A 24,591-nucleotide genomic window follows, 5' to 3' on the forward strand; every position below is an offset into this window, starting at 1 on the left:
AAACAGTACTGCTCATATTTGAACATGAGGAACTGACAGCAAGAATTAAATAAGTAACCATAAAAACAGTTTCAGGTTATCCTGAAGTACTGGCACAGTTGAAGAAACTGCAGTGTGCTTACTGACATTTGAGGAACAAATTTAATGAGAATATTATGTGCTGAATATTCATCCAAACCCCGTTTTAGGCAGATTACTGTGTCATAAATATTAGATGGAGAAGCAGACTGTGCTCATTTTGCTGTGGTGGGGGAGATCTAGCACAAAACTACTAATGTTTAGCAGGGGAATGATACAAAACGCAGCTGAGCAGTTGAAGCTAGTGGGGACAGACATACTAGACTCGGTTCACTGCAGTATTGTTCTTACGTTTTTAAATCCTCTGTAAAGCACTTGAAGTTCTCTTTTAGTGAAATTGGTTTGTGCTTCAAGTTGTTCCAGTCCTTCGGGTCTATGGCACACTGTAGTCATTTCTAATTCATCTTCAATTTTATCTGAAAGAGAAAACAGGAAAATAAATATTTTGGTTGTTATGTTTGCTCTATTGACATGATGCATAGGACAGACAGGATTTCAAGAGCAACAGAGAAAAAAGAAACCATCAACAGAACTGATCTGTGTAACTGTTTTCAACCTCTTGAAAGCAAAATAAAAGCCATATGAGTAAAGCAATAGCTCACATTTCTTACTGGGCTGCCAATTAGCTCCCCATTCACAAAGCTGAAACTGGTGGTGAGAACAGAAGGGCAGGCAGCAGATACATTGCTCCAAAAGGCAACACCAGATATTTCTTATCTAAATACCGAAACAGCATGGAGGAATAGGCCTTTCAAAGTACTAGCTTTAAAGAAAGCTGTGCAAATGTAAGTGAGAGAGCAGACATGCCTACGCATATTAGACAACGACATTATACTGAGAGTAAACAATGAGGGAAACTCTTCTGTGTGCTAACCAAAAAGCCTACTATAGAGACAGTAAAGGTCACTTTAATCCTAGGAGGAATTCAAACGATGTCCACAGTTGCTGAATCTGGAACCAATCCAGCCTGCATTTACATGGACTTTTCAGGGAAGCAGGTAAGAAATGAAAAACACTTATATGCATTTTATTCAAGAGAATGTTCTCCCACAAGGAAGAAAAATACTCAAGACGTATCACATCCTGTATTACTGTAATCTCACCTCTTTTCTACATGTTTTTACCTGTCAAGCCCATTTCCCCAGCAGTGTAGGTAACGCCCAAATATATACAGATGCTTAGTGTATGTCAGTTTGAGATTCTCTAAACTTCAAGGACCAGATGCAGGTTTCAGCTGACATGAAAATCCCATCTACATCCAAAAGTTGCTTGGCATAAAAGCTAACACTCCCCTTATTATCAAAACTGCACAATTTATGCCCTGTGAAAATGTTTTAGGTTATTGGGCTCAAGTATAATATAGTAATTCCTGCTGAAAGACAAGGATTTCATGAGAAATGTGCAAGGAAATGGAGTCACTCTGAATAGAGGAAAGGCATGAATTCAGAGCAGACTGGCTCAGTGAAAGAACAGACCAGACTAAAGCTATGTTTTCATAAGTTAATTAATTCTCTATATATGAATGTTACTAAGGGAGGATACACATCAGTGAGCGATAATGGTTAACTAAAATTAGTTCATTGTTTCAGTATTAAGAAATCAGTTTGAAATATTGGTGAATTCAGCCATCCTCCTAATCTACTGTGTCTGGAGCTTCACAGTCAGCATTTGTGGGGCTTGAGCAGTGAAAATACATGCCTAAATACTGTGCTTAAGGTCCCTTGCACAGCAAGGGAATAAAGGTAAGAGACTGTAATAGCATGGGACAGAAGGAGAGTATCACAACCATTTACGATGCAGAAAAATTTACTGAACGCTGGCAAGTGGCCAGAAGACGCTTGAAGGAGACACCTTCTCCACATAAAGGGAAAACAAAGAGTCTAGAAATTATAGCTCCCGTTAGAAGAAAGGAGATGGAAAAGGATGTCTGCTACATGAAAAAGAACAGATAATGTGAAATAAGGGGAAAAAGCCATTTTCTTTGAAAGAGAACACACGCCACAAAATGAAGGAATGCAGAAGAAGCTGGAGAGAGAGAAAAAAAAGTGGGGAAGAAATTCCTTAAAATGAGGGAACGGGAATGAGTGGTTGAAAAAAGGAGAGGAAATCCATTTAGAAGGGAGCCAGGTTAGGGAGACTTATCACTAGTCCATACATTGTATAGGAAATAACTTTCTGTTTGCCTTTGGTTAACCATAAGTTACCTAAAACCCTTTACAAAAATGCATGTAACCCCAGACTCCTCTCCTGCATTTTCCTGCTGTCCCCCAATGCAACAACCAGTTTACACATGACCTTGGCAGTCATTTTGTTTTTCCACAGGAAGCCACGCATTTTGTGCTGTGCAGCATATAAGCAAGTTAGGCCCTGAGTCTTTCTCTGCTCTGTAACCAGTTAAATATGCCCAGGTTTTCACTGACATTTCCTACTGATTAAGTCACTCAAGTTCTTTACAACTTCAGTCAATGTAAAATACAAGTGTAAAATACTGGCCATCTAGTCTTTACATCCTATAATATAATTCAGCAGGGGGTGAGGGGGAATCTATGCAACCTCACATAAGTGGTGAGGCTAATGAGGGAAGCCAGCCTGCTGGATTACTCTCATACTTGGTTTTACTTACACTCCTACAATGTGGAGGTTCACACAGTTTCTACAGAGGCAGGAAAGATCCAGCTGAAAAGTCACACTGTGCAAAAGCATTTTGATATGACAATTTTTTGGTGGGTATTTTATTTGCCATGTACTTTCCCTGCAACCAGTTTTCCAAAACACTTATTGGAATTTGTGTTAGTATTCTAAAAAACAAATAATTAAAGAAAAAGGTCTCACTCATGGAAAACTTGCTCTATAGCTCCATAATAGCTTTAAACAAAATCTGCAGAATTACAGCTCAAAACTCATAGTTCTTTGGCTTATCCAGATGTCCTTTATATGAGCAATTAGAGTCTTGGAATTATTTTTTCAAAATATTCTTGAGTAAAATATTACTTGGTGAACATTGTAATTTAATAATGATATATTGTCTTTTGACAATACTGGCGTCATTCAGTGAATCATTATTTCAAAAGAGTGCAATTCATCTTCTTCAGCTTGTCCTGCAAGAATAGGTTTTTCCAACAATCAGTTCATGAGCTTTGGTCCCATAGGGCAGATATTTCTACGTTAAAAATAAGCCAGATTATTGTTGTAGATTTGATTCTATTTCCCATGCTGAGAAATGTGGCTCTTTTCTTTATAACAAACTGCAGAAAGGAAATTATGAAAAATTCATCCCTTTCAAAGGGTTGCTCTATTTTTTCCTTCCGTTCTCTATTCCAGAACCAGCATTAATCTCTGCCTCTGAAGAGGGTCTGATGGTTCCCTGTGGGTTAAACCTTTCATCTGCTTCCTCTTCCTTTCCCAAGGGAAATATTTTGAAACTTAGCAAAAAAACTTGTGAAGCTTTAGATCTGGCCAAAGGGGCACTCAAAATGACACCAGACCAACAATTTTCCAGTAAACACACTCTAAAAATGGTAGAAATTGTTCCTGCAGTGGAACATGCCCTGATGCAACAGAGCAGTCCTGGGCATTTCTTGGAGATTCACTGCAGAAAATAAATACAAGAACAACTTATTAGGTCATTTTGTCTATCACTTGCCAACAAAGAGCTATTTTCCATCGTGTTTCATGATAATATCTGTTTTAAAAGATAAAAGTTCTTTTAGGAGTAACTACTTCACATTAATAGGCCTCGCAGATCAAACATTCCCTCCCTTGCATTCATCAGATATTTACATTTAAACTTCTCAGTTGTCATCCCATATTCAAAGATTTCCCTTCAGCAACACCTCTGTTCATCCCTCCTCCCTTCCTGGCGAATGTCCGCGGTGGGCGTAGCACAGACCTCAGAGCAGGGGGGCACCTGTAGCTGGAGACCTAAGGACACAAACTGCTGTTCTGTGCAAATCAATCATTTCCAACTCAATAGTCGTGTGTCCCCCCGTCCCCGTGTCCCCCCCCCCAAAGATTTCTTTTTTGTCATTATTTGTTTCCTTTCAGTGTTTTCTCTTAAGTCAGCTCTTTTAAACCTTTTTCTTCCATTCCCTGACACCCTATAAATTAACCACGGTAACCTGTGGCAAAAAAGGAGATTGTCACTTCCTCATCTGCCCTTGCCTTTTGTCATGTATATTGTATTTCCTCTTATTTACATTTTCATTATCACACTGGCTCAGTCCCTCCCAGCTCTTCAGGGATGTCACTGTATGAAATATGAGCCCTTGCATTTATAAACACTGCAATTTTATTAAACTGAAGCTCACTTTATGGTGGTGAGTGCAAGCAAGTGTATATACACAGATACACACATGCAAATTTAAAGTTTTATTAGGAAAGCATGATGTTAAGATATTTTATCTAATATCATGTTCTTCCTCAGTTTTGCCTTGTTTACAGCTTGCTGAACACCCTGAGAGATTTGAGCATGGGAAACAGGCATGCCACTGGTTTAAAGTTAATTTTCTTCTCCAATTTGCAAGTGCAGGAACAGACTTAGGGACTGACTGCAGACACTGCAAGGGGTGCATATGGTCAGCTCCCCAGCTCAAGTGACATGTGTGACCAGCCGCTGTTGATTACAGCATCCCTTTCAAGCTGGAACTAAGCCCCTGCCCTGCTCAGTGGAGACAGTTGCCTCAGGGTCTGGGTACCATACAGCTGGTTAGTGACAACCTGAACCTTAGCAAATAGGTCCAAATTTATTATTCTGGATCTCAAAGCATGATTTTTTTGTTGTTGTTGGGTTATCTGTGCTTACCAATTAGGTGGACTCAGTAACTAAAGCAGGAGGTTTCTCCTGCTTGCACGTACTGATAAATGATAATTTATTCTTTTTTTTTTTTTTAGCTCTAGCACTTGTTGAAATCATCCCTGGATTAATCCCTTCCATGCCAGACAGCTGCAGCAAGTTGTGTCCTAGGCTTAAGACTGCCTGCACTGTTTAGCCGGTGCAGAATATGTTTGTGCATTTGCTTAGCTAGTTTTTTTGCAATGTGTTTAAAACTGGGAGGAATGGGAAATAGCGCTTTCTGATTTAGAATTTGTCTGTGGCCATCTTGTTATGGTTGCTTTAATAGCAGGGTATGAAGTCTGGGTCTGGTAGAAGCGCCTGTGGTAATCTTACTCCAAAGTAGGTCCAGGTTATAATAATTACTTGATTTTGCATTTTTGTGCAAAACATCATCTCTATTTGCTTAGCTCATAGGATAGGCAGATTTTGTATATCAGACAAAATAAATAGTGGCTTCACTTCACAAAGAAAAATAATCCTGACATACTTGCATATACATGCATATTTTATGGATTGTTGCTAATGAAAGATATTGTATTTCATTTCTCTGCTGCTTGCTCAAGAGCAGAGAATGAATTTTCATTAGAGTAGATCAATATTTTAACTGAATACACTTTGGAAATTACTTATAAGAGGCTTGGTTTATACATCCTTTCATATTTGTTCTAATTTTACCTTTTGTTATCTTTACAATTTGAAGATTTCCATACTTGGACTGTCTACAAATGGCCCTGTGTTTCACTGCCATAAACTTTGCTGAACAGAATTTGCATTTCTCCAAGTGATAAACTGGAGTAATTTAAGCTTATTAACGTAAAAGCTATCTTGTACATCTACATGCCTATGGACAAAATTGTTTCATCATTGAGGAAAACAGATTTTCAACCACAACTGAGTACTGCTCTCCATCACAGAAACAGGCAGAGGGACTCAGTCCTTCCCTTACCCATTGTAAAGACAAGAAATCTATTGGTTTTGAAGGAAAACGACCGGCTTCAATATTTCACTTTTCCAGATCTTTCTGTTCCATCGGACACAGGCACATTTATCTGCTATGTTACAGAAAACATTGTTTCACTGACAATTTATCTTAAAAATGCACAGGTAGTGTAACGCACCTCCAAGACAGCTACATGAACTGAGGCACTGCCCAAACCCAATTCCTAAACGTGTAGAGACCCAGTCAGAAACTTGCCAGCACTAGCAGCAGAGGGCAGACGACGTGCTGCTGTCACCACAGAAGTCGAGTCCTAGAATCCTCTGTTGACAGCACATCTTCTAGTATTCGCTTTAGCGACCTATTTCCATACAAAAATGCCTAATCAATATTCTTCAGATCCAACAATCCTTTCCTCATAAGCGGAACAGATTAAATTGGTCACAGACAATGCCAAAGTTGTATTTGTGTACTATAAAATAGGAAACAATTGTGTGTTATTTACCAGCTGCTTTCTCGGCTCTGGTTTTGAACAGCCATTCTGCCCAAATTTATTAACCTGCCCGTCCTTCCTCTTGCTGGCAGCTGCCTCTACACAAGCAACATCTTGCGCAAAAGCACAGGGTTGGTTTCGCTGGGGCAAACTCCCTTGTGAAACACAAGGAACAAACACCTCTCCCACAGTGGCCACCTAAAATACCGCAGCATTTCCAGCCCTCCAACCTATGTGCCTGGCAAACGAGCAATAGCAATGTCTCATTACATCGTTAGGGCTGGCCAAGGACAACCCAAGGCCTAAAGCACAGTTTAAAGGGAGGGTGTAAATGATGATTTAATAAAAATGCAAATGACCCTGTCCCCTGCTTCCAAAGGCTGCAAGGTGAAACCATGTAACGCCAGGCTCCATGGCTAATGGGAGGATTTTGAAAACACGTTGCTTATAATGAATTCACTTTTTGTTAAAGAAAAAAAATCCAGATGTAAAATACAGTTAATGTGCCCAGTGTTAATTGTAAAACTGACAGGCTTTAGATGAAATGGGTAATTTTACAAATACAGCAGAAGGGGATTAAATTATGTGCAAGAATTATTAGACTGCATCTTATTTTTATTAAAAAAACATTAGCTATATTTTAGGAGCAAGGACCTGAAGAAAAAATTAACTCTAGTTTATCCATGACAACTTCGAAATTAATCTCCAGACAGAATGCTTGCCTGGGCAGATCTTGCAGGAAATAGATCCCGCCTGTGGGAAACCAATTGCAAATATTTGAAAATTTCATGAAGAGAAATAACTAGGGGCCCGAGTCCATAAATGCTCATTACAGCAGAAAGTTATGGGAATGGGAGTCAGGCGAGAGCTGTATTACTGATGCAGATCCCGCACGTTGGCTTCAGCATTCCCTGCCATTGGTATAAGCGGGAGCTGTAGGAGATACTGCTTTTGTGAAGTCCTTTGAGGTCTGTGATTCCAGATCCCTGGGGCAAAGGCAGCTACGAAGTACAGCTCCACTATCTGGAACAGTCAAAATATTTCTGTGCAGTTCCATGTGCTCCCACCAAGACAAAAATCTAAGTGTTAGCCTTTAAGCAACCCCATCTGGCAAATACTTGCAAATCAGCAAGGCCAGCATGGCAGAATGACAGCTCAGCTAGAACTTATGAACATATATATGCACACCTATAATCCTAAAAAAGGGTTAAGTAAAATCTACTCATGGCAAACATCAATTAAAAATGGCACCAAGATACCTACTGATGTATCAAACACATTTAATTAAAATTGAACAGTCCTTTATTAACAAATTATTATTATTATTATTAATATTATTGCCTGGCTGTAGAGATCAATTTCCAAACCAAAGTGGCTCTCTCCAGCCAATAAAACAAAAAGGAACTGATGTCTCCTTATCCACTCCCTTTTCCTGAAATGATTTTTTGATTCCTTCAGGTCCATTTTCACCACTAAATCAGCAACATCAAATTCATTACACAAACAGTCAAGCTTAGCAAGGTTGTTCTGCCTGTGTGAACCTGCAACACCACCAGCTGCAGAGAAAAGCTACATGAAAACCCAACAGTGTATAAAATTCTGAGATTTAATAAAAAAAAAAAGAATTTTAAGATTTCTTGGCTAATCCTTGCAATGATCTATGCAAAATGTCATGTATAAATACTTTCCTCTGCCTCTATACTCCTTTAATTAGTTTCACAACTGCACATAGGGAAGCTAGAACAAGGTTATACTCTGAAAAAGGAGGTGCAAGAATAGTCAGAGGCGATGGGTACCTCCAAAATGTCTTTCTGGCACACAACTAAGACCAAGTACAATGACTTGGACATGAACTACACAATGTCAAATTTGACTTTAAATGTTTCTGCATGCACTGTCTTAAGTCTACTCATCACTCATCATTAGAAATAGCTTTGCTGTGGCCATTCCCAGGGTAGGAGACAGCAGGGTGTCCTTCCAGTGCACTGGACCTTACCTGGGACAGCACTTTCTTTTCAATTTTCCTTGCACATTCCCACCTAGCTGTAGCAACATTTATAAGGGAAGCAACTTGTTGAAACAGGTGGAAAACCACTGAAAGCTTGCTGGGTGCTTTGCTGCTTTTCCATGGGGATGCTGCAGAAAATGTGCTTTTGGGACAAGTGCTTTCCTCCAAGCAGCTGTTCAAAGGTGAATTTGCAAAAAAAAACTTCACTGGAAAGGTTAGAAAATCACTTCCGTCTGATGATTTTTGGAAAATTCCCACTAATACCATCTCAAAACTTTATGTGGAGAGTACCTGAACTGCTAAGTACTTGACTTAGCACATCATGCGGTAAAGCACTGCACACAGAAGGACCTGGAGGTTGAGTAAAAGCTGGGACTGCCTTCATCAGAGGGGACTCAGCTGCTCCCCAGGCTGCAGCCTTATCCAGGAACTGGGCAATTTTCAAGCATCTTTAATTTTGTTTGCTGCCAGTGTGGAAAGTGAGAATAAACTCAGCCAGGGGGAACCTGTTTCCTAGCTTAAGAAAACTTTTGCTACAAAAATTATATGACTGATAGAGTCAAACTGGTTTAAATTTTACCTCTCTGATACACGTAAAACCATCGGGCAGGGTCTAGGAAAAAGTAAGAAAAAAAATTTAACAAAAAGAAAGTGACAACCATACACAGCTTTGTCTTTTGTTAATTTTAAGGTGACATTGGATGTGTTCTGCAAGTGCCATAGGGTCCCCTTTCCCAGTGACTGTAGGATTGTTTCCAGGTGTATTTTACTTTTGTTTTTTCCTGAATTGCCTCTTTCCCTTACCCCAAGGGGCAGGAAAGGAAGCCAGAGCTTGCTGTCCCCTGCACGACCATGAAACTTGGGGCAGCATGTGAAGGGAAGCATGCACACAGTCATGCATCCAGGCAAGCATCCATGCATACAGCAAGACAGCAATGCAGCAGTCATCCTAGCAAATCTGATAAGGGATAAGAAGGACTTTGCATGCAATTTTTGAAGTATGCTGAGGGGCAACAAGAGGGGCCCACAGCCTTCTGCTTCCTCTCCACAGCTTAGCTCTGACAGCTATAGAAATAAGAAGTGATTAGTAAGAGTGAAGAAGTCTCAGGTGGTCTGGAAGACTAACTGGTGCTCTTTGCAGTCACTTCACTTGCAACATGGTCATTTTGTACTATCCTCACGTTCCCTGGGAGAAAATTTCATTAGCAAATTAGGTTAAAAGTTTAAAAAGAAAAAAAATTATTTTAAAGATATGCATATGGCTTCTCATGGCATCAGTTTCTTTTTACTGGAGAATTGCGTACACAGTATGATCTGAAATAACCTGCAAAAGGCACAAGAGTTTTGGTCAGAATATTACTACCTGCAGCTCCCTGGCCCTACCTCCAGCCTGGGAAGCTCCTGCCCTCAGTCCATCTGGCATTTATCTCCTTCATTTCCATGTAGTCTGTGCCTCCAGCTGCCCAAACCCGCCTAAACGCCCTCTCACCACACCATCGGCTCTACAGTGTCTCGCCTCCTGCTGCTGCTGCCCAGGAAGCACCAGTGAGCCCACCTGATTTCCTCTCGCGCACCAGCCAGCGCATTTTGTCCCACAGATGGTGCATCTATATGGCCCCAATGGACACTAGGATCAAGTAGGCACCAAAACTGAGCAATTCTCACTGCTGCATGTTTCTCCATAGAGGGGGTTACAGGAAAAGAGGTGTATGAAGACTGTCTAAGCTCACACTGCACATACTGCACCAGTCATTGCTTTTCTCCGGGTAGACAGAGAACGTCAAGACCTCATTCTCCAGCTAAATCAATCTTGCAGCAGCCCATCTCTGCAAACCCTCGTAGTGCCCCGGAGCAGGCTATGACCAACTCAGGGCCTGTACCTGAAACCTTAAGGCTGAGAAATTCCACCATGAATTCTTTAAAGCCATTTAAATAATCCTCATGCTCAATACTTTCCCATTAAATAAAAAAACCAAATGTGTTTAGAAGTGAGCATGCATTTTCCTTTTGGCACATTTGAGAAGGAGGCTTACATGCATCACACACATTACAACAGCATTAAGCTGTTGGAGGGGTTGAACCTCCTGTCATTATTCTCACTCTGAGCGTTTTACTTTCAGCTTGCTCTTGACAGATGCATCACTAGATGAAATGAAAGTCTTTGGGACTGGATGTTAAACTGATACAGGAATGGAGAGAAATTACTCTCCATTGGAGAATTTAATAACGTATCTGGCTGCAGACGAAACTGGCAGAAGTAAATATTAGAATATGTCTTCCCAACAGCATCACATACATGATGAGAAAACGCCTGGTCAGATAGTATTGCTGAGTCATGGTGCTTGGCCTCGCTAACTCTGACTCAGCTGTTCTTGGCCTGAGGAAGGAACAATTAAAGAAAAAACCAAGACCAACACAAGAAACAAGACCAACAGTGGATGCTCCAGTTGGCTGCTGCAGTGCAAGAGCGATGGTGATACTGAGGACAATCACATGAGATGATCAATAACAGAATTGAATCCTGAATGACTGACTACTCACACAGGGATATCATTCATACATTAGCGACTTCAGATAACTCTGCACTTTCCCCTTTTGAACTGGAACTTCAAGAATACTTCCAAGAGAAGCTGGTCTCAAGAGCTAAGAGCTGACAAACAACCACAGATTTAAATTGTATACGTAGACCACAACACATACTATAGACAGAGCAGTACATACTAGGAACTTTACTGAAAGCATATAAAAACAAGTAGTAACATTTAATAAAGTCCACTGTGCCACATGCAGTATAATCACATGACTTTTTAACCTCTTGATCCACCAAGATAGGTTTGCAATAAATAAAGAGAATGAGCAGGTTGCTTAAAGAGGCCTCAAACCTCTCCTGAAGCAAAAGGTGTTGAGCCATTAGCCATGAGATCACCCACTGCCATGGAAATCCCACTTTGCTGGGTAACCTGAGGACAGGAAAAAAAAATGTCCCACTTCAAGTCTAATAAGGATAGTTCTAAATTTGCATGTTAACACTAGCTGCAAACTAATTTCCATTGATGAGAACAAAGAAATGTAAATGCAGTCATTAGAGAAAGCATGATAATAGTGTCCTGATTTAGTAAGGGTGAAATCAATGAATAAAAAGAGCTAGAGTACATGGGAGAGGTCCCACTGTAAATATTGGGCTTGAAAAGATGAAGATGCAGAGATGATTAACAGATAGCAGGAAGACAATAGATGTGCTGCAAAAAAAGAGAAAGTTGATCTATTTTTCTGTATTGGGTAACCTTGTGGGTTATCAAAACTTTAGACCGTAGATAATACCTTCTGGATATAAACAATGTTTTTTTTCCTCTTTACAGAGATAGGAAAAAAGCCCTTAAAAGAGAGAAATAGAAAAAAGCTTCTTGTAACAATACGTTTTTCTTCATTGTATGAAAAACTTCAGAAGCAGCTTTCAAGGGTTCAGTTGAAAATTAATTCCCTTCCAGATTATTAAAATTATAACTAAGAGTTTTCGGTTCACAGTCTATGTATTTATTTAACCCTGAATTGCTCTTTTTTGAACAATGGCACTTTTTAATAAGCTCAACAGAAAACTTCTTAATCATCATCTCAAATTCATATGCTTATGTCTACTGAGCATATTGAATAGCACAAATAGGAGAAACTACAATGTTGTTACCACTACTTATCAAATCTTTTCCTAGAACATGCAGAAGCAGTTACTGAGGACTTGATTATTTGTCATCTCTTCCAAGAGGAGTCTTATGATTTTTATCCCCCCCCCCCCCCCCCCCCCCCCCCCAACCCTCAGGTTATGGATTACTCTCTGGGCAGTGAAATAGAGCAATTTCTGAGCAACCACGGATCAATGAAAAGGAAAAGAAATTGGCAGAAACTCAGTTCATTTCTGAGGATTATTTCTAACATGCTAGTTGCTTGTTTACAAACAGCAAGGAATGCCATAAGCAAACCATCAGGGCTGTGTGCATGGAATGGGACTGCCCACCTGCACCTGACCAGGGTGAGCTGCAACAGAACTGTAGTAGCGAAGCCAATAACTCTACTTAAACCATATAAATTCAGTTGCATTTTTCAATGTAATTTGACTTAAAATATTTTCCTTCCTTCATAGCCTGAAGAAAGATGAAGGAAAACCAAACACAAACCTTGCAGGTACCAAAATAAGATGCAGAAAGCAATGATAGAAAAATGGAGAAAAGAAAGATTGACTTTGCAGCCACATAAACCTATTTCAGCAGTGGCGTGCTAATAAGATGCTTACGTTTCCCTGTGACATCTGCATGGCAGCATTTTTTATTTGTGCCCATGCCCAGTTTCTGAACTTTCAGAGGATTATGTGAACAACAATGGATTTTACGTCGCAATTGTTCTGGCCGGGAAGCCATTATGCACTCCAACATTAGTGTTTGACTTTGTTCCTATTGTCTGAGAAAATAAATATGGCAGATAGCATTTATTTCAATGCAAAAACCAATCCTGTTGTAGAGCAGAGTTCTGGCACAAGGTAAAAAGAAGATATTTTCCTTTTTGTCTTACTTTTAGGAAACCAGAGTACTAGAGTGCTGTAGGGTGTGATGGGACATTGAGCTGGCCAGAGGTACATCTGCCTAGGTCTCTTGTTTATCAGGAAGGCTTTCAAAATCAGAAGGTAGGCTTTTTTAGACTCTAAACCAGACTAATTGTTTGTTTAATAGAATAAATTTAAAGGAACTCAATAGACTAGATATAAAATGGCTTTACGCACAAATCCCTTGCTGCCAAACATACTGAGGGGACGGGTCCTTAGCTCCAGGATTGTTTTCAGCCAGCTCCATTGTTTTCTCAGTTACAGGAGCCCCAAAACAGCCTCCCTGCCCTCAGGGAGAAATAAATTTGTTTCATAAACATAATAGAGCCAGTGGAAAAACTACTGTCCTGCAGTTGTGTCACATCTGTTATGGAGGTGGCAAGTAAAAGCCTACAACAGGAGCTTCTTTGCCCTTGGCAGGCTCTAGTTAGGTCAGTGGAAAAACTTTCCTCAAATTATGTGATCTGCTGGTGCTCTAAGTAGCGGGGGTGGGTGGGTGGGGGTGTGTGTGTATGTTAAAAAATAAAGATCTTAATACCTGCCCAGTGGCAGTGGAGAGCAATTTGCATGCTTGCTGGAGCACTGGAAGCAGTAAAGGCTCCTCTCACCATGTGCTCCCAGGCAGAGCTGCTCCAGCTCCTACACCTCACAGAGGGAAACCTCTTCTTTCTCTACAGACCTGAGAGCACTACCTTCATGTCTACTGAAGGTACCACTGGCTGGTAACGTCGAGCTCGACATGGCCCCCTGCTTAAACCAGACACCTCTGCCCCACCCCTCCTCCTGACTTGTACAAAGAGCCTCTCAGGATGAACAGCCTTTTTTTTGTATGCTTCAATCTTACTTTTGAGTCATCTCATGAGTAGCATAGTACAAGCACATTCCATTTCTCAGCATTTACTCCTTACTGTTTAAAAAGTCACATTTCCTTACATTGTCATAACACAGCAATTCACACCACAAATAAAGCTTCATGTTACACTTCCCACACTGGAAAGTGAGAAGCGTACTCTTGACTATTTTCGTGCTTTGTGAGAAACATAGTACATCACTTAGCATTGAAAATAGATATTGAAATTCCATTTGGTAACACAGCAATTCCCAACTGAAAAGAAATAAAAAATGAAAAATATTTACATACTAACTTTTTATATAGTTGAATAGTTTTTGTATGGTTTGTTAAACAAATATATTTCCTGCCATACATACATTTTACAGGCCATGGAACCTGGCAGCACTTTCCATTTTACTCTGTTAATATGAAATTGTGAATACATTCAGCATCACTTCAAGCATCTCTGCGCAAAAGACAGCTCAGACTGACATACAGTCACCTTCTGAGAGTAATTCTATTTTGTGTGTTTTGTTGGGGTATTAAAGGCTATCTCCCCCAAGTATATACAATCTTAGTTCAATAGATGGGTATATAGCTTGCAGTCTCTTAGGTCAGTGGTAGTTTGGGAACAGCTCTAAGCAGTGTCTAACGAGTTAAGAGATGTGCTCCTTCCCACAGTAAAACCCTGGAACATCTCCTTAAACACCTTTTCTGGCGGGTGGCCGGGCTGGGGTGTGCCGAGGGGCACAGACGCCACATGCAGAGCAGCACACATGCATATGGCACTTTGGAAAAACAGTTTTCAGTGCTGCAAATCACCGGCATCGTGCTCAACCTCAAGAGCTCAGGTCCGAGCTGGAGTTAGGGCAAAGGCACTGCCTTAGAGCCGTGTCCAAACTACCACCAACACTGCTTGTGGTTTTTTTTGCAATGTTTTCTGCTGTTTTCCAGAAATTCTTTAGCTGCCCCAACAGCCATCCCGGCTTCAGTTTGTACAATTTTTTCCTAACCATCAGTAATGAACTTCATGGAAGAGGAGATTCTCTACTTTGTCTCAAACACAATTTTATATCCATAGAGGCCCTGAAAAAGCCTGTCTGAAGAGTTAATCCAAGGACAAGCACCCACAATCAATCCTTTTCAAAGACTAAGCGGTACTTAGTAAGTCATGGCTACAATTAAACCGTAGGATTGCAAAGGGACAGATGAAGAAGCTTCTCCCCCACTCCCCCCCCCCCCCCCAACCCAACCCCAAAACCCAACTCTGCTTCTCAGATGCCCCGCGCAGGAAACCTCAAGCCCAGCGAGAAAATCCTCCCAGCACATTAACAGCCTCGCAGCAGAAGTCACAGTAAGTCATTTCCCTTTAGGGGAATCAAAGAAACAAACATTAGAATACACCATTCCCCTGAAAGGGGAGTTTTGCAGAACTTACAGTATTTTGCTGGAAACACAAAACTGTTTATGCAAATCAGTTCTCACATCCTTAGCAGGACTCGGACTGCAGAGCCCAAGCATTTGAAAAGAGGAATGTCTTAACACTTGCTTGATAGCACTGATCGCTTCTTTCAACCTCCTAGTCACGATCACCAATAGCATCAGCAGTGTTATTTGGTCACGATAACGCATTACAACCAGGAGTGCCGTTTCACAGCATTCAACTGCTTATGAATCTATTTCCAGCCCTGCTATAGAAATTAATTACGCCTCAGTAGCTCTCCAGCAGAACAGGAAGGAGTAAAGGCGATTTGTAAAACCTCATCAGTAAAATGGGAATAACAACACTTATATATCCAGTCACGCTTTCCCAGTGCTCCACGGAAGTCCCCTCAACTTCATTAGCACTCAGTTAATACACCTCCCTTGTTACAAATGGGTTTGACTTTATACTTTGGTTCTGTGCTGTCACGTAAGACAAAGCTCCACTCCAGTTACAGCAAAGACTCTCTCAAGACTTGAATTTTTTCTAGGTTGATATTTAGGCAGTGCTTAAAGTACAGTATTTGCTTCTAAACCACTCCAAGTACTTCAAAGAGCAATCTAAGGAATGCAGCCAAGAGTTAAACAGAGTGATAAGGCTGAAAGATGACCAATAGGAAGAACTGATGGCAAGCATGCATTTGATTAAATAAACATAAAAACCAATGACTTATCTGAAGGAGGTGCACCAGATTCTTTCACCATATTCCCAGAGCTACTGGCAGTACATGCTGCTAAGCTTCTTTTTGACTCTAGCACAACAAATCAGGATTAATATGGCTGGTGTTGTATGAACACATCTATACATCCATTGCCTTATCCAGAAAAGCAGACATGTGGCTTCCCAAGCAGGGAAGCAGTCACCTTTCATGCCATGCTCCATCACAAGGCTTTATAACAAAAGCCATGAATCAGCCATGTGGAAAAGTGTAATCACAGAAAAGAGCAAGACTCAGTGCTGGTACAAGAGGGAAAAACCCACCTAGCAGAGGGTAGAAAGCATTTAGTCTACCTTACCAGAATCGGCCTGAGAAAAAACACAGCGAACCCCAGGGAACAGCTATGAACCAACACGTAATGTGGTCACTAATCTTCTTTCCAAAGGCAACACCACCAACTTGTCCTGAGTTGTCTGCAGTATTTCATAGAGCAACATGAGCAACCCAGGGTGATTTCCAAAAAGGAGGAGGAGATGAGCAGTCATGATAGAGGCACACTGAATCTGTGACTAGGCTTGCTCCTTTTCAGGGACTTTTACCTGCTCAGGCTCTGTAAGAGAGCTCACATTACAGAGTTGTTTCTGCACTGCAAAATCGGGCTCTCTCTAGATCTGGGGCAAGTGCTAAACTCCAGCTAGCAAGAGTCCTTTGCTGTGCAAACTAGCAGCGGAACTAAAGCCAAGTACCAACCTGTCTGCAGATCAAAAAAAAAAAAAAAAAAAAAAAAAAAAATCAGCATTCCAAAAAGCTGCAGTTCTTGGCACTTCAGTCTAGCACAGCGTGCCCTGGGAATAGCCTTTCAGCATTATTCTTACCTATATTTCAGCATATACCTTACCTGTGTTCCTCATTTCTATCAATCTATTCACACTTTGTAGGATATTCTTCTTGGAAAAAGTGACACATAAGAATGGATGTCTTGGGTCAAACCAAAAAAATCCATCTAACCCAGGGAAGAGAACAAGAACAAGATGAACATAGAGTGATACTCCTGAGAGCCCTGTCCTGGTCTCCAGCAATCTGAACTCAATTTCCCAATCCAGAGCTGACCTCTTTGTATCCAAGACATGCACAGCTCTTCAGTAAATTTTGAGCCTATGTACTTTCTTAACATGCACGAGTATAATATAACAAGGTTACTTGCTGTAATAAAATGTAATCTGGATAGCACTGAGCATCATCACAGGGAACAATAATGTTCATGGCTGAGACCTTTACACTACCCAGCTGAGTTCACAGAGGGTAATTCCCCTTCTGGAGTTTGACTTGATGTGGTCTCTATCAGTTGTAACAGTGATCTTGAAGTCAGGGCCCCACCATTGCACAAATACATTGTAGGGACAGTTCCTACACCAAAGGTTTGTCATCTCAGCAGGAAACAAAGCATAAAGAGCATTCTTTCCCTTTCAGCTGTCAAGAATGAGTGCTCAGAGGGGAGCAGAGGAGCTTTTCCTGTGTGCCAAGGCTTGGGCATGCTTGGGCAGCCCTGGCTCATGAGCATTTGGTTTACAGCTGCCCCTATGTCAGGAGATTTGCTCAGAGTCACACAGGGAGCCTGGGACTGAGCTGAGGTTACTCAGACACCCGCAGTCACACCTGGGTAGTGGAAGAAATCTGCTGTTAAAGGTCATCATTTGTATTTGTTTTTTTTAAATGGGTCCTGGGTAAAGATGAAGAACAGAAAATGGAAAAAATGTTCATACAAATCCTATTTCCTGAAAAATTACTATCTGGCTAACTGCAATGAAATGTCCCTTTCCCCTGACAGTCTAATAGCTGGAGACAGGACAGGCAGCAGCAGAGGGGCAGCCCCAGCCTCCAGCGAGGGTCACAAAGCCCCACATCCTGACAAAAATCAGTTTTGCAGAAGACCCGTTTCTTATTAATGGGTAACTAGCCCGGCAGAAAATTCCTACCACAGCTACTCACAGCATTAATCAAATAGCTTAAACATATTACTATACTTTTACTAGACTAAAGTTTAGATCAGTAATTACTGTTTGCAGGGGAAAAAAAAAATTAAATTGTGGAAGTCTCCTGCACATGTGTTGGTAAGGTGCAGAGAGGGCAAATAAAGGATATGGAGGCAGCAATCTCCTCAAAAAAGCGGCACCAAGCCACTGGCCTTAAACGGTTTCCCCCAGCCTGGGAAATGCAGGGTGAGCTGGGACCAAGGCAAGATTTCGATTCCAAAGCAGCAAGGGAAAAGGAAAACCATGAGAATATGTCAAGCCATCAAACTGTGATGCTTTTTCAGAAGAAATACCAGAAACTCTTCAGAGGGCACTTAAGTGAAATTGTCATAGGAGACTTCTGAATTATAAATGAAGTAACTAAACTTAAATTTTTTTCTTTTTGGAATAGGTTATTCATCAAAAAAACTCTGATGAGCCAAGACAATGCATTACAAATGGACTTATTCTCTGAGATGAATTATTGCTGCCAATGTTTTTTTTTTCTCATTGAAAAGCAAATCAGACACTTCAAGACCCTGATTTATTACTGCACCGATTTCCATGAACATTGGTTTGCTCTAGCTTTGAGTTAGAAAAAGGCTTTTGGAAGAACAATAATCAATGAATATATAATGTGGGGGAATCAAGCAATCAGAAATAGTAATTAGTTCAGTGCCTAATTCAAGGACATATTATCCTTGGCTTATTATGGGAAAATAGAATTTTATATTTGCGCATTCAGGAAGGTTTTAACTACAGTGTACAAACTAAGTTGTTTTCCCCCTCAGAGGCACCTTTTTTGAACAAGTGGGATTACATACACTTGGCACTGGCTGCAGAACTGACATGAGAACTAAGCAGACATTCAGAAGATGAAGGTGAATAGACAACAGTGCAAGGACAAACACAACTTAAACTGCATAAAAACCTTATACTGGACACTCTCAATCACATACACAGTGTTTAAGGTCATGATTGCAGGGGATCACAAAGCTGCAGCCTCACCTGAGATTTCTTTATTCTGGACTGGGACTTTTCACCTGGAGAGAGAGAACATGTCCATATGTGTGTGTGCGCATTATCTTCTCATTGACAGCCTCACTGTGCCTTCCCAAAGGCACGCCTGTGCTCAGTCGCTGCAGGCTGCCGGTGGGAGTATCTAAATGCAGCCGCAGATACGAAAGGCTGCTGTAGCAGCCTCCAAGTGAGGCCAGCCAAAGCATGCTGGGTCTGTCACCGCCCAAGGGCCAGATGCTGCTGCGGGCTGGTGCTTCCTGGTGGGTGCCCCATGGCCATGATGGGCAGAAGGTCCCTGTGTCTGAGCCACCCTTGGGTGCGTGAGCAGCTTGGGCTGAGCTCCCAAACAGGGCGCTGAAGCTGTTTGGGATTCAGATGGTTTTGTGGGAGATGTCACTCTTCTGAAGGTGACATTCCAGATCAGGAAAATAAATAAAAAAAAACCCACTTATTTTCCACAAAATTGAAGTTTTGACTGTGATTTAGAAAACTTCATTTTGGAAAACCTTTCAAATTTCATTTCTCACAAATGTTCACATTTCATTGTAATACAGGCAGAAGCCATCTCCACCTGCACCATGTTTGTGGTCAGTTTGTCTCAGTCTATTTACAGTGCAGCAGCTCTTTGCAGCTTTTTCTCTGTTAAGTTACCCAGTTCCATAAATTTTTACTTCATTGCTGGGGAACTACACAGTGAATGAGCAGAGCTGTAACGTATGTATGCTCATAGCCAGGCACCTACACTGGAATTCTGCACAACAGGAATTTCATACTAAAGATCATTAAAAAAAAAATTAGTCGTTATTTCTGCTTTGGCCTTAAGTTTCAATTTCTTACAGTTTGTTTGTTTTTTTAAAATGAAGCTTTGTTTCTTTTTTTGGAAACAGAAACATTTATTTTCCCAAGCTGAAAACACATGTGAGTTTGCTCACATTTATTAAAAAAGAAAAAAATTGTTTTGTTTATTAACATACACTTAATCCTGTTTGGGAACAGCAGTGTGTAAAACAGAATTTGCCATATAACTAAAAGGCAATGCTAGCATCCCCAGCAGGAATGAATTCGGGAGCAATTTTCCTCCTAGAATAGCAGACAGGACAGCTTACTACCACGTTATGGCAATTCACATCTGCAAAGACTAGAAAAGTACAAATTGTTTTGGTCCAGGCAGAATTGAGGAGTGAAAAACCGCTATTAAATAAGCACGCTACAGATCCCATCCAAATGAGACAGTATCACCCAAACGATTACTTCTTTCCATTTCACAGAACTGGTGTTTAAGTTGAGCAGATTGCTCCAAAATGTGAAGCATAATTAAGCAGAACATAAGTACCAATTAAGCTCTACTTGCACAGAAAAAACTGCTCAAAAAATATTGTTCCAATACAGATCCAGATTTTTCAACAGGACATGAGAAAATTTACTGAATTGCATTTGCTCGTGTAAGAAGGCTTTCTGCTGAAATACACAGTATGCAACTGTGGGGGAGCTGACAGCATCAAACCTCAGTCACAGCTCCAGGAACAGAGAGCTGACAGTGGGCATGGGTTATATTTCTGTAGATATGTTGTTTGAGGGTAGCACCTACACCTCAAGCATTCAAGCAGATCTGATCTCAGGCAATACATGGAAGCAACGAATAGTGCCTGGACTTCTTGTTCATGAAAAACATTCGCATCCTAATTTCTGGTTTGCTAAGAAGCTGAACAAGAAGTGGGTCTTCAGGACATGAACATAAATGGGAGTGCCTAAGACGCCCTTCTGCCACTAGTGTCTCGTTAAATACAGCTTATGTACTTCTTCCTGACTCAGAAATAGAGCTGCTTTAGTACCTATGTATTCATTCAAATTCTTCAGCCACATCTTTAATTGTTGTGCTTAAGCATTTTGAACACAGATAGCTATAATTCAGGTACTTGCTTTTATACATATACACCACTGCCCAGGACTGAGAGCATTAGCTCGCTGAAACTCTTCATCCAAATAAATGTCAGCTCCTGATGTTAATTAAAAAAAATACGAAAAGCCCATCCAACACACTAGATTCTTTGGAGTTAGTAAGACTCCAGTGTGAAAGCAATAATTTGTTTTAAAGATACCTAACAGAGATTTTATTTCCTTACAAGGAATCCTTTTGCCAGGGCCGTACCTGGCCCGTGGTGACCTTCCCAAGAGCAGCCATTTCAGTCAACTTGCTTGGCCACTAATCCCTCCCCATCGTCCCAGTTGCTCTTCGCCCCTCATCTTCCCCTGTGCTCCTACCTCCGAAGAGTGGCATGAGCATCCTCCGGGCTGAGGGCAGGCTGTTTCTTGTTTTTAATCAGCTCTGAGCCGCTCTACAGAGAGGAAGCAATCCAGAGCAGCATCACACACCCACTCCTCCCAAGGACTGCAAGCATGCGCCAGGCTGCTCTGCAAAGCCTCACTAATCCACAGCCATGGGTACAGCAGGCAGCTTCAAATTTTATATGGGGGCAGAGCAAATCTCACTGGAGCATTTTGATCCATTTTGAAGTGTTCAGAGAATTAGTAGAAGACCACTTAAAACATCTCCCCGAGGAATGAGATGGGAGTTTTACTAAGAATTACTAAGAATTTCTTTTCATTAAGAGGCAGCACTTGGAAACAAATGGCTTCCAGTCAGGAGTTCAGGTCTCAGCAGTCTGCAGTGGTCTGCTGAAACCCTACAGGCACCCACTGAGTGGTTCAACACAGTGAGGAGATCCCTTCTGGAAGCGCCCTTAGCCACTTGTGCCTTTCTTAGAGTGAGCAAGCAGAAATATATGCGCAATGTGAAGATGTAAAGATTTTTCACATGGGTTTGTTGCCGTGAAAGGCTGAAATCAAAGACTCAATAGTCTAGGGACTATTAAGTAGGTATTCTTTATTGCAGCGCTGGACACACAGGGGATATCTCCTCCTGTTGTGTGTGTCCGGTCAGGTTAACTGCATAGTTTATATACAAGCTTATACATACATATTCATCAGATTTCCAGGAACTCATTATACATATTCGTCAGATTTCCGGGAACTCATTATCATATGCAAATGTCTCTTGCACATGTCTGTTTATGTCTCCGGGTGGTCGTCAGGGGTCTCTGGATGAAGGATATACTCTTCCTCACTGTGTCTGCTGGCTGACCTCTGTTTTTGCACATACTCGGTTCTGAGATCATGTATATCATGTCCTTCAAGGGTAGTCTGTTTTGGTTGAGGCACTTGTTTTAAAGTTACTTTATCGTTATGGTTTTGCACAACTGTTTTCTCTAAGGTTGAACTGTCCTAGTGACATTATTTAGGAGCCTCTTATCTTAGAGCCTTCCTGACTTGCCCAAAACAGTAAAAATCCGATTTGGTCCAGCCACAACAATTCTAGTAAGTGGAAAATTCCACATTTACAGGCAACAGGTTTCTATGTCCCACTGAGAAGCATGGGGGGGGGGGGGGGGGGGGGGGGGGGGGGCGCACGCAGAGGACAAAAGACCAGACATGTTGGTACCAAGCAGTAAGCAACTCTATAAAATAGGACCTAAAACCCAAGCCTGCCACACGTATGGCAATAGATCACTCTGCTATGGTCAGTATACCAAATATACCAGCACCATATACCAAAGCAGGAGCAGAACTGAGCTAGACCTCCCTAAACTCCCATGTAGGAGCCAAACCACAAGCAGTTACCAGCCAGACAGCAAAGCAAACAGGCAGAGAGCTGAAGCCCCAGCAAACAAGATAGGAAAGTTTCAGGAAACAGACAATAGCTTAGTAATTTCTAAAACTTGGCCCAGCTAGCAGTGCTGGGAACCTTAAAACTTTGTTCCTGTGGCAAAAGGTTAACGGGACAAGCACAAAACTTGCTCCCATTTTTCTCTGTGTTTATTCTGCTTCTCCTGGAAGGGCAACAGGGACTGCCACAAGGCTCAACACTAAGACACACCATGCCTAGGATGTAGATGCAACCAACTACACACTTGATGAGTCACCACGAAGTCAAAATACATCATTATTTAAAACTTTACATGCTAAAGTTAGAAGCTTTAAATTCCACTAATTTGTCTAAGGATCTTGCTCCTTCTGAAACATATTGATTTTCAGACTAGAAGAGGAAGGCCATGAGGTTTACAGCTTCTCAGGCTGGGGCCTGGCTTTGATCAGCCCCGTAACAATACTGGCAAATTCAGAGATCTGGTCTGTTTTCGGAATACTACCAACAGAGAGTGATTCGAGGCTAATAAACATCAGTGCTTGTAAACACTGGAGCTGTTCTGGTTGACAGTGTCTGAGGACTTCTGCAGGCAGAAAACAAATACACAATTGAGAACATGACCAATGCCAGAATGCAGCTTATTAAATTTTCATGCTGACTCTGATTACTTTCATTTAGCAACACAGATGTGCAACCAGGATGAGGAGATATAGTGCCCATGAGTACTGGGAAATGGCTGGCAATATGAGCAAAATTTGGAAACCAGTCACTTAGAGCAAATGCCACTCACACGTGTGCTTATCAGCTCTTACCAGTGACTTGATTTTAAAGAAGCCATGAAAAAATTTTAATATATTAGATTTCATAATTCTGATTCTTCCATTCTGTTTTAAGGAAGTCACATAGTAGTCCACAAATGAGCGTGAAACAAAGATGGGACAGCTTTGCCAAGAACAGTTTAAAAAAAAAAAAGGAATTATAAAACCACTCCGTACACAACCAGGATTAAATTAGAATATTTTGTCTGAAACATCATCAACATATGCTGAGTAGCTCTAATCTAGTCTGTATGAGCAAAACTGTAACAGAGCAAGAGGCGCAAGAAACAGGTTTAGATGGACATGCCATCATGGGTAAGCTCATCCCAGTATTAACCAAAGTGCTGCTTGTGCAGGTGAGCCCTTTGGCTCTTTCCCTTTTGCTCTGGGATCCGACATCAGGGTGCCACAGGACCACCACCAAAGGGAAGAGGTAACCAAGACCCACCACCTGTGTGCTGATGGGAACTTCTAGTCTAGGATCTACCTAGGGAAGCCTGACCTGTCTGTGCAAGTGCTCACTCCTATTTATTTTAGGGAGGAAGAAACATTTAGCTTGAAATATTTTAACTGGAGTGTGTGAAGAATAAAGAAGGAAAATTTCCCTTTCTGAATGCTTCAGATTTCATCTTGTAATTTCAATTCCCTTTTTAACCATCTACAAGAAATTTAATAAAGCTTTGGCCTAATCCCAGAATAATAGAAAAATGGAGAGTTAGAGCTTTGCACGTACAAAGACACATAAAGGGAGCCTCTGCAGCTGGAGTTAGCATGTGCTACCAGTCCTGCTCCAGCAGCTGGGAGCCCACCCTCCTGCCCTGGGGCAGCCGTACCAGCCCAGAAGCGCGGGGACAGGGCACCGCTGCCCCTCCTGGCCTTAGGGACAGGTCTGGCAGCTTCACCTTTCTCTTCTACTATCTGTGCCTAAAAAAAACCCCACCCACTGTCAGAGGGGTACTCAGCCATAGCAGCAGATGCATGTGCATGGCGCTGCAACAGACCCACGCAGAACCCAGGCCAGCGCTGTGGGTACAGCCACGGCCCCTCATCGCCTGTGGGCGCCGTGGGCGGCTGCTTCGCTTCCCAGTCCTGCTGCTGGATGGGATCATGGATTGTTACAGCAT

General features: G+C 41.5%; 1 protein-coding gene across 3 annotated transcripts in view; it reads right to left on the bottom strand.

Annotated features, from left to right (window-relative positions):
- KCNIP1 (potassium voltage-gated channel interacting protein 1) overlaps positions 1-24,591 on the bottom strand; it is a 286,094-nt gene that overhangs the window by 17,607 nt on the left and 243,896 nt on the right. For 2 of the 3 annotated variants that reach the window (XM_050905059.1, XM_050905061.1), the window contains exon 2: positions 370-494. In XM_050905059.1, coding sequence (XP_050761016.1) covers positions 370-494 — 125 coding nt within the window. Of the gene's footprint in view, positions 1-369; positions 495-8,930; positions 8,964-24,591 lie in introns of all 3 variants that reach the window. The other variant, XM_050905060.1, reaches the window with a different exon arrangement.

This window comes from Gymnogyps californianus, chromosome 14 (genome assembly GCF_018139145.2).
Source record: "Gymnogyps californianus isolate 813 chromosome 14, ASM1813914v2, whole genome shotgun sequence".
Taxonomy (NCBI): Eukaryota; Metazoa; Chordata; class Aves; order Accipitriformes; family Cathartidae; genus Gymnogyps; species Gymnogyps californianus.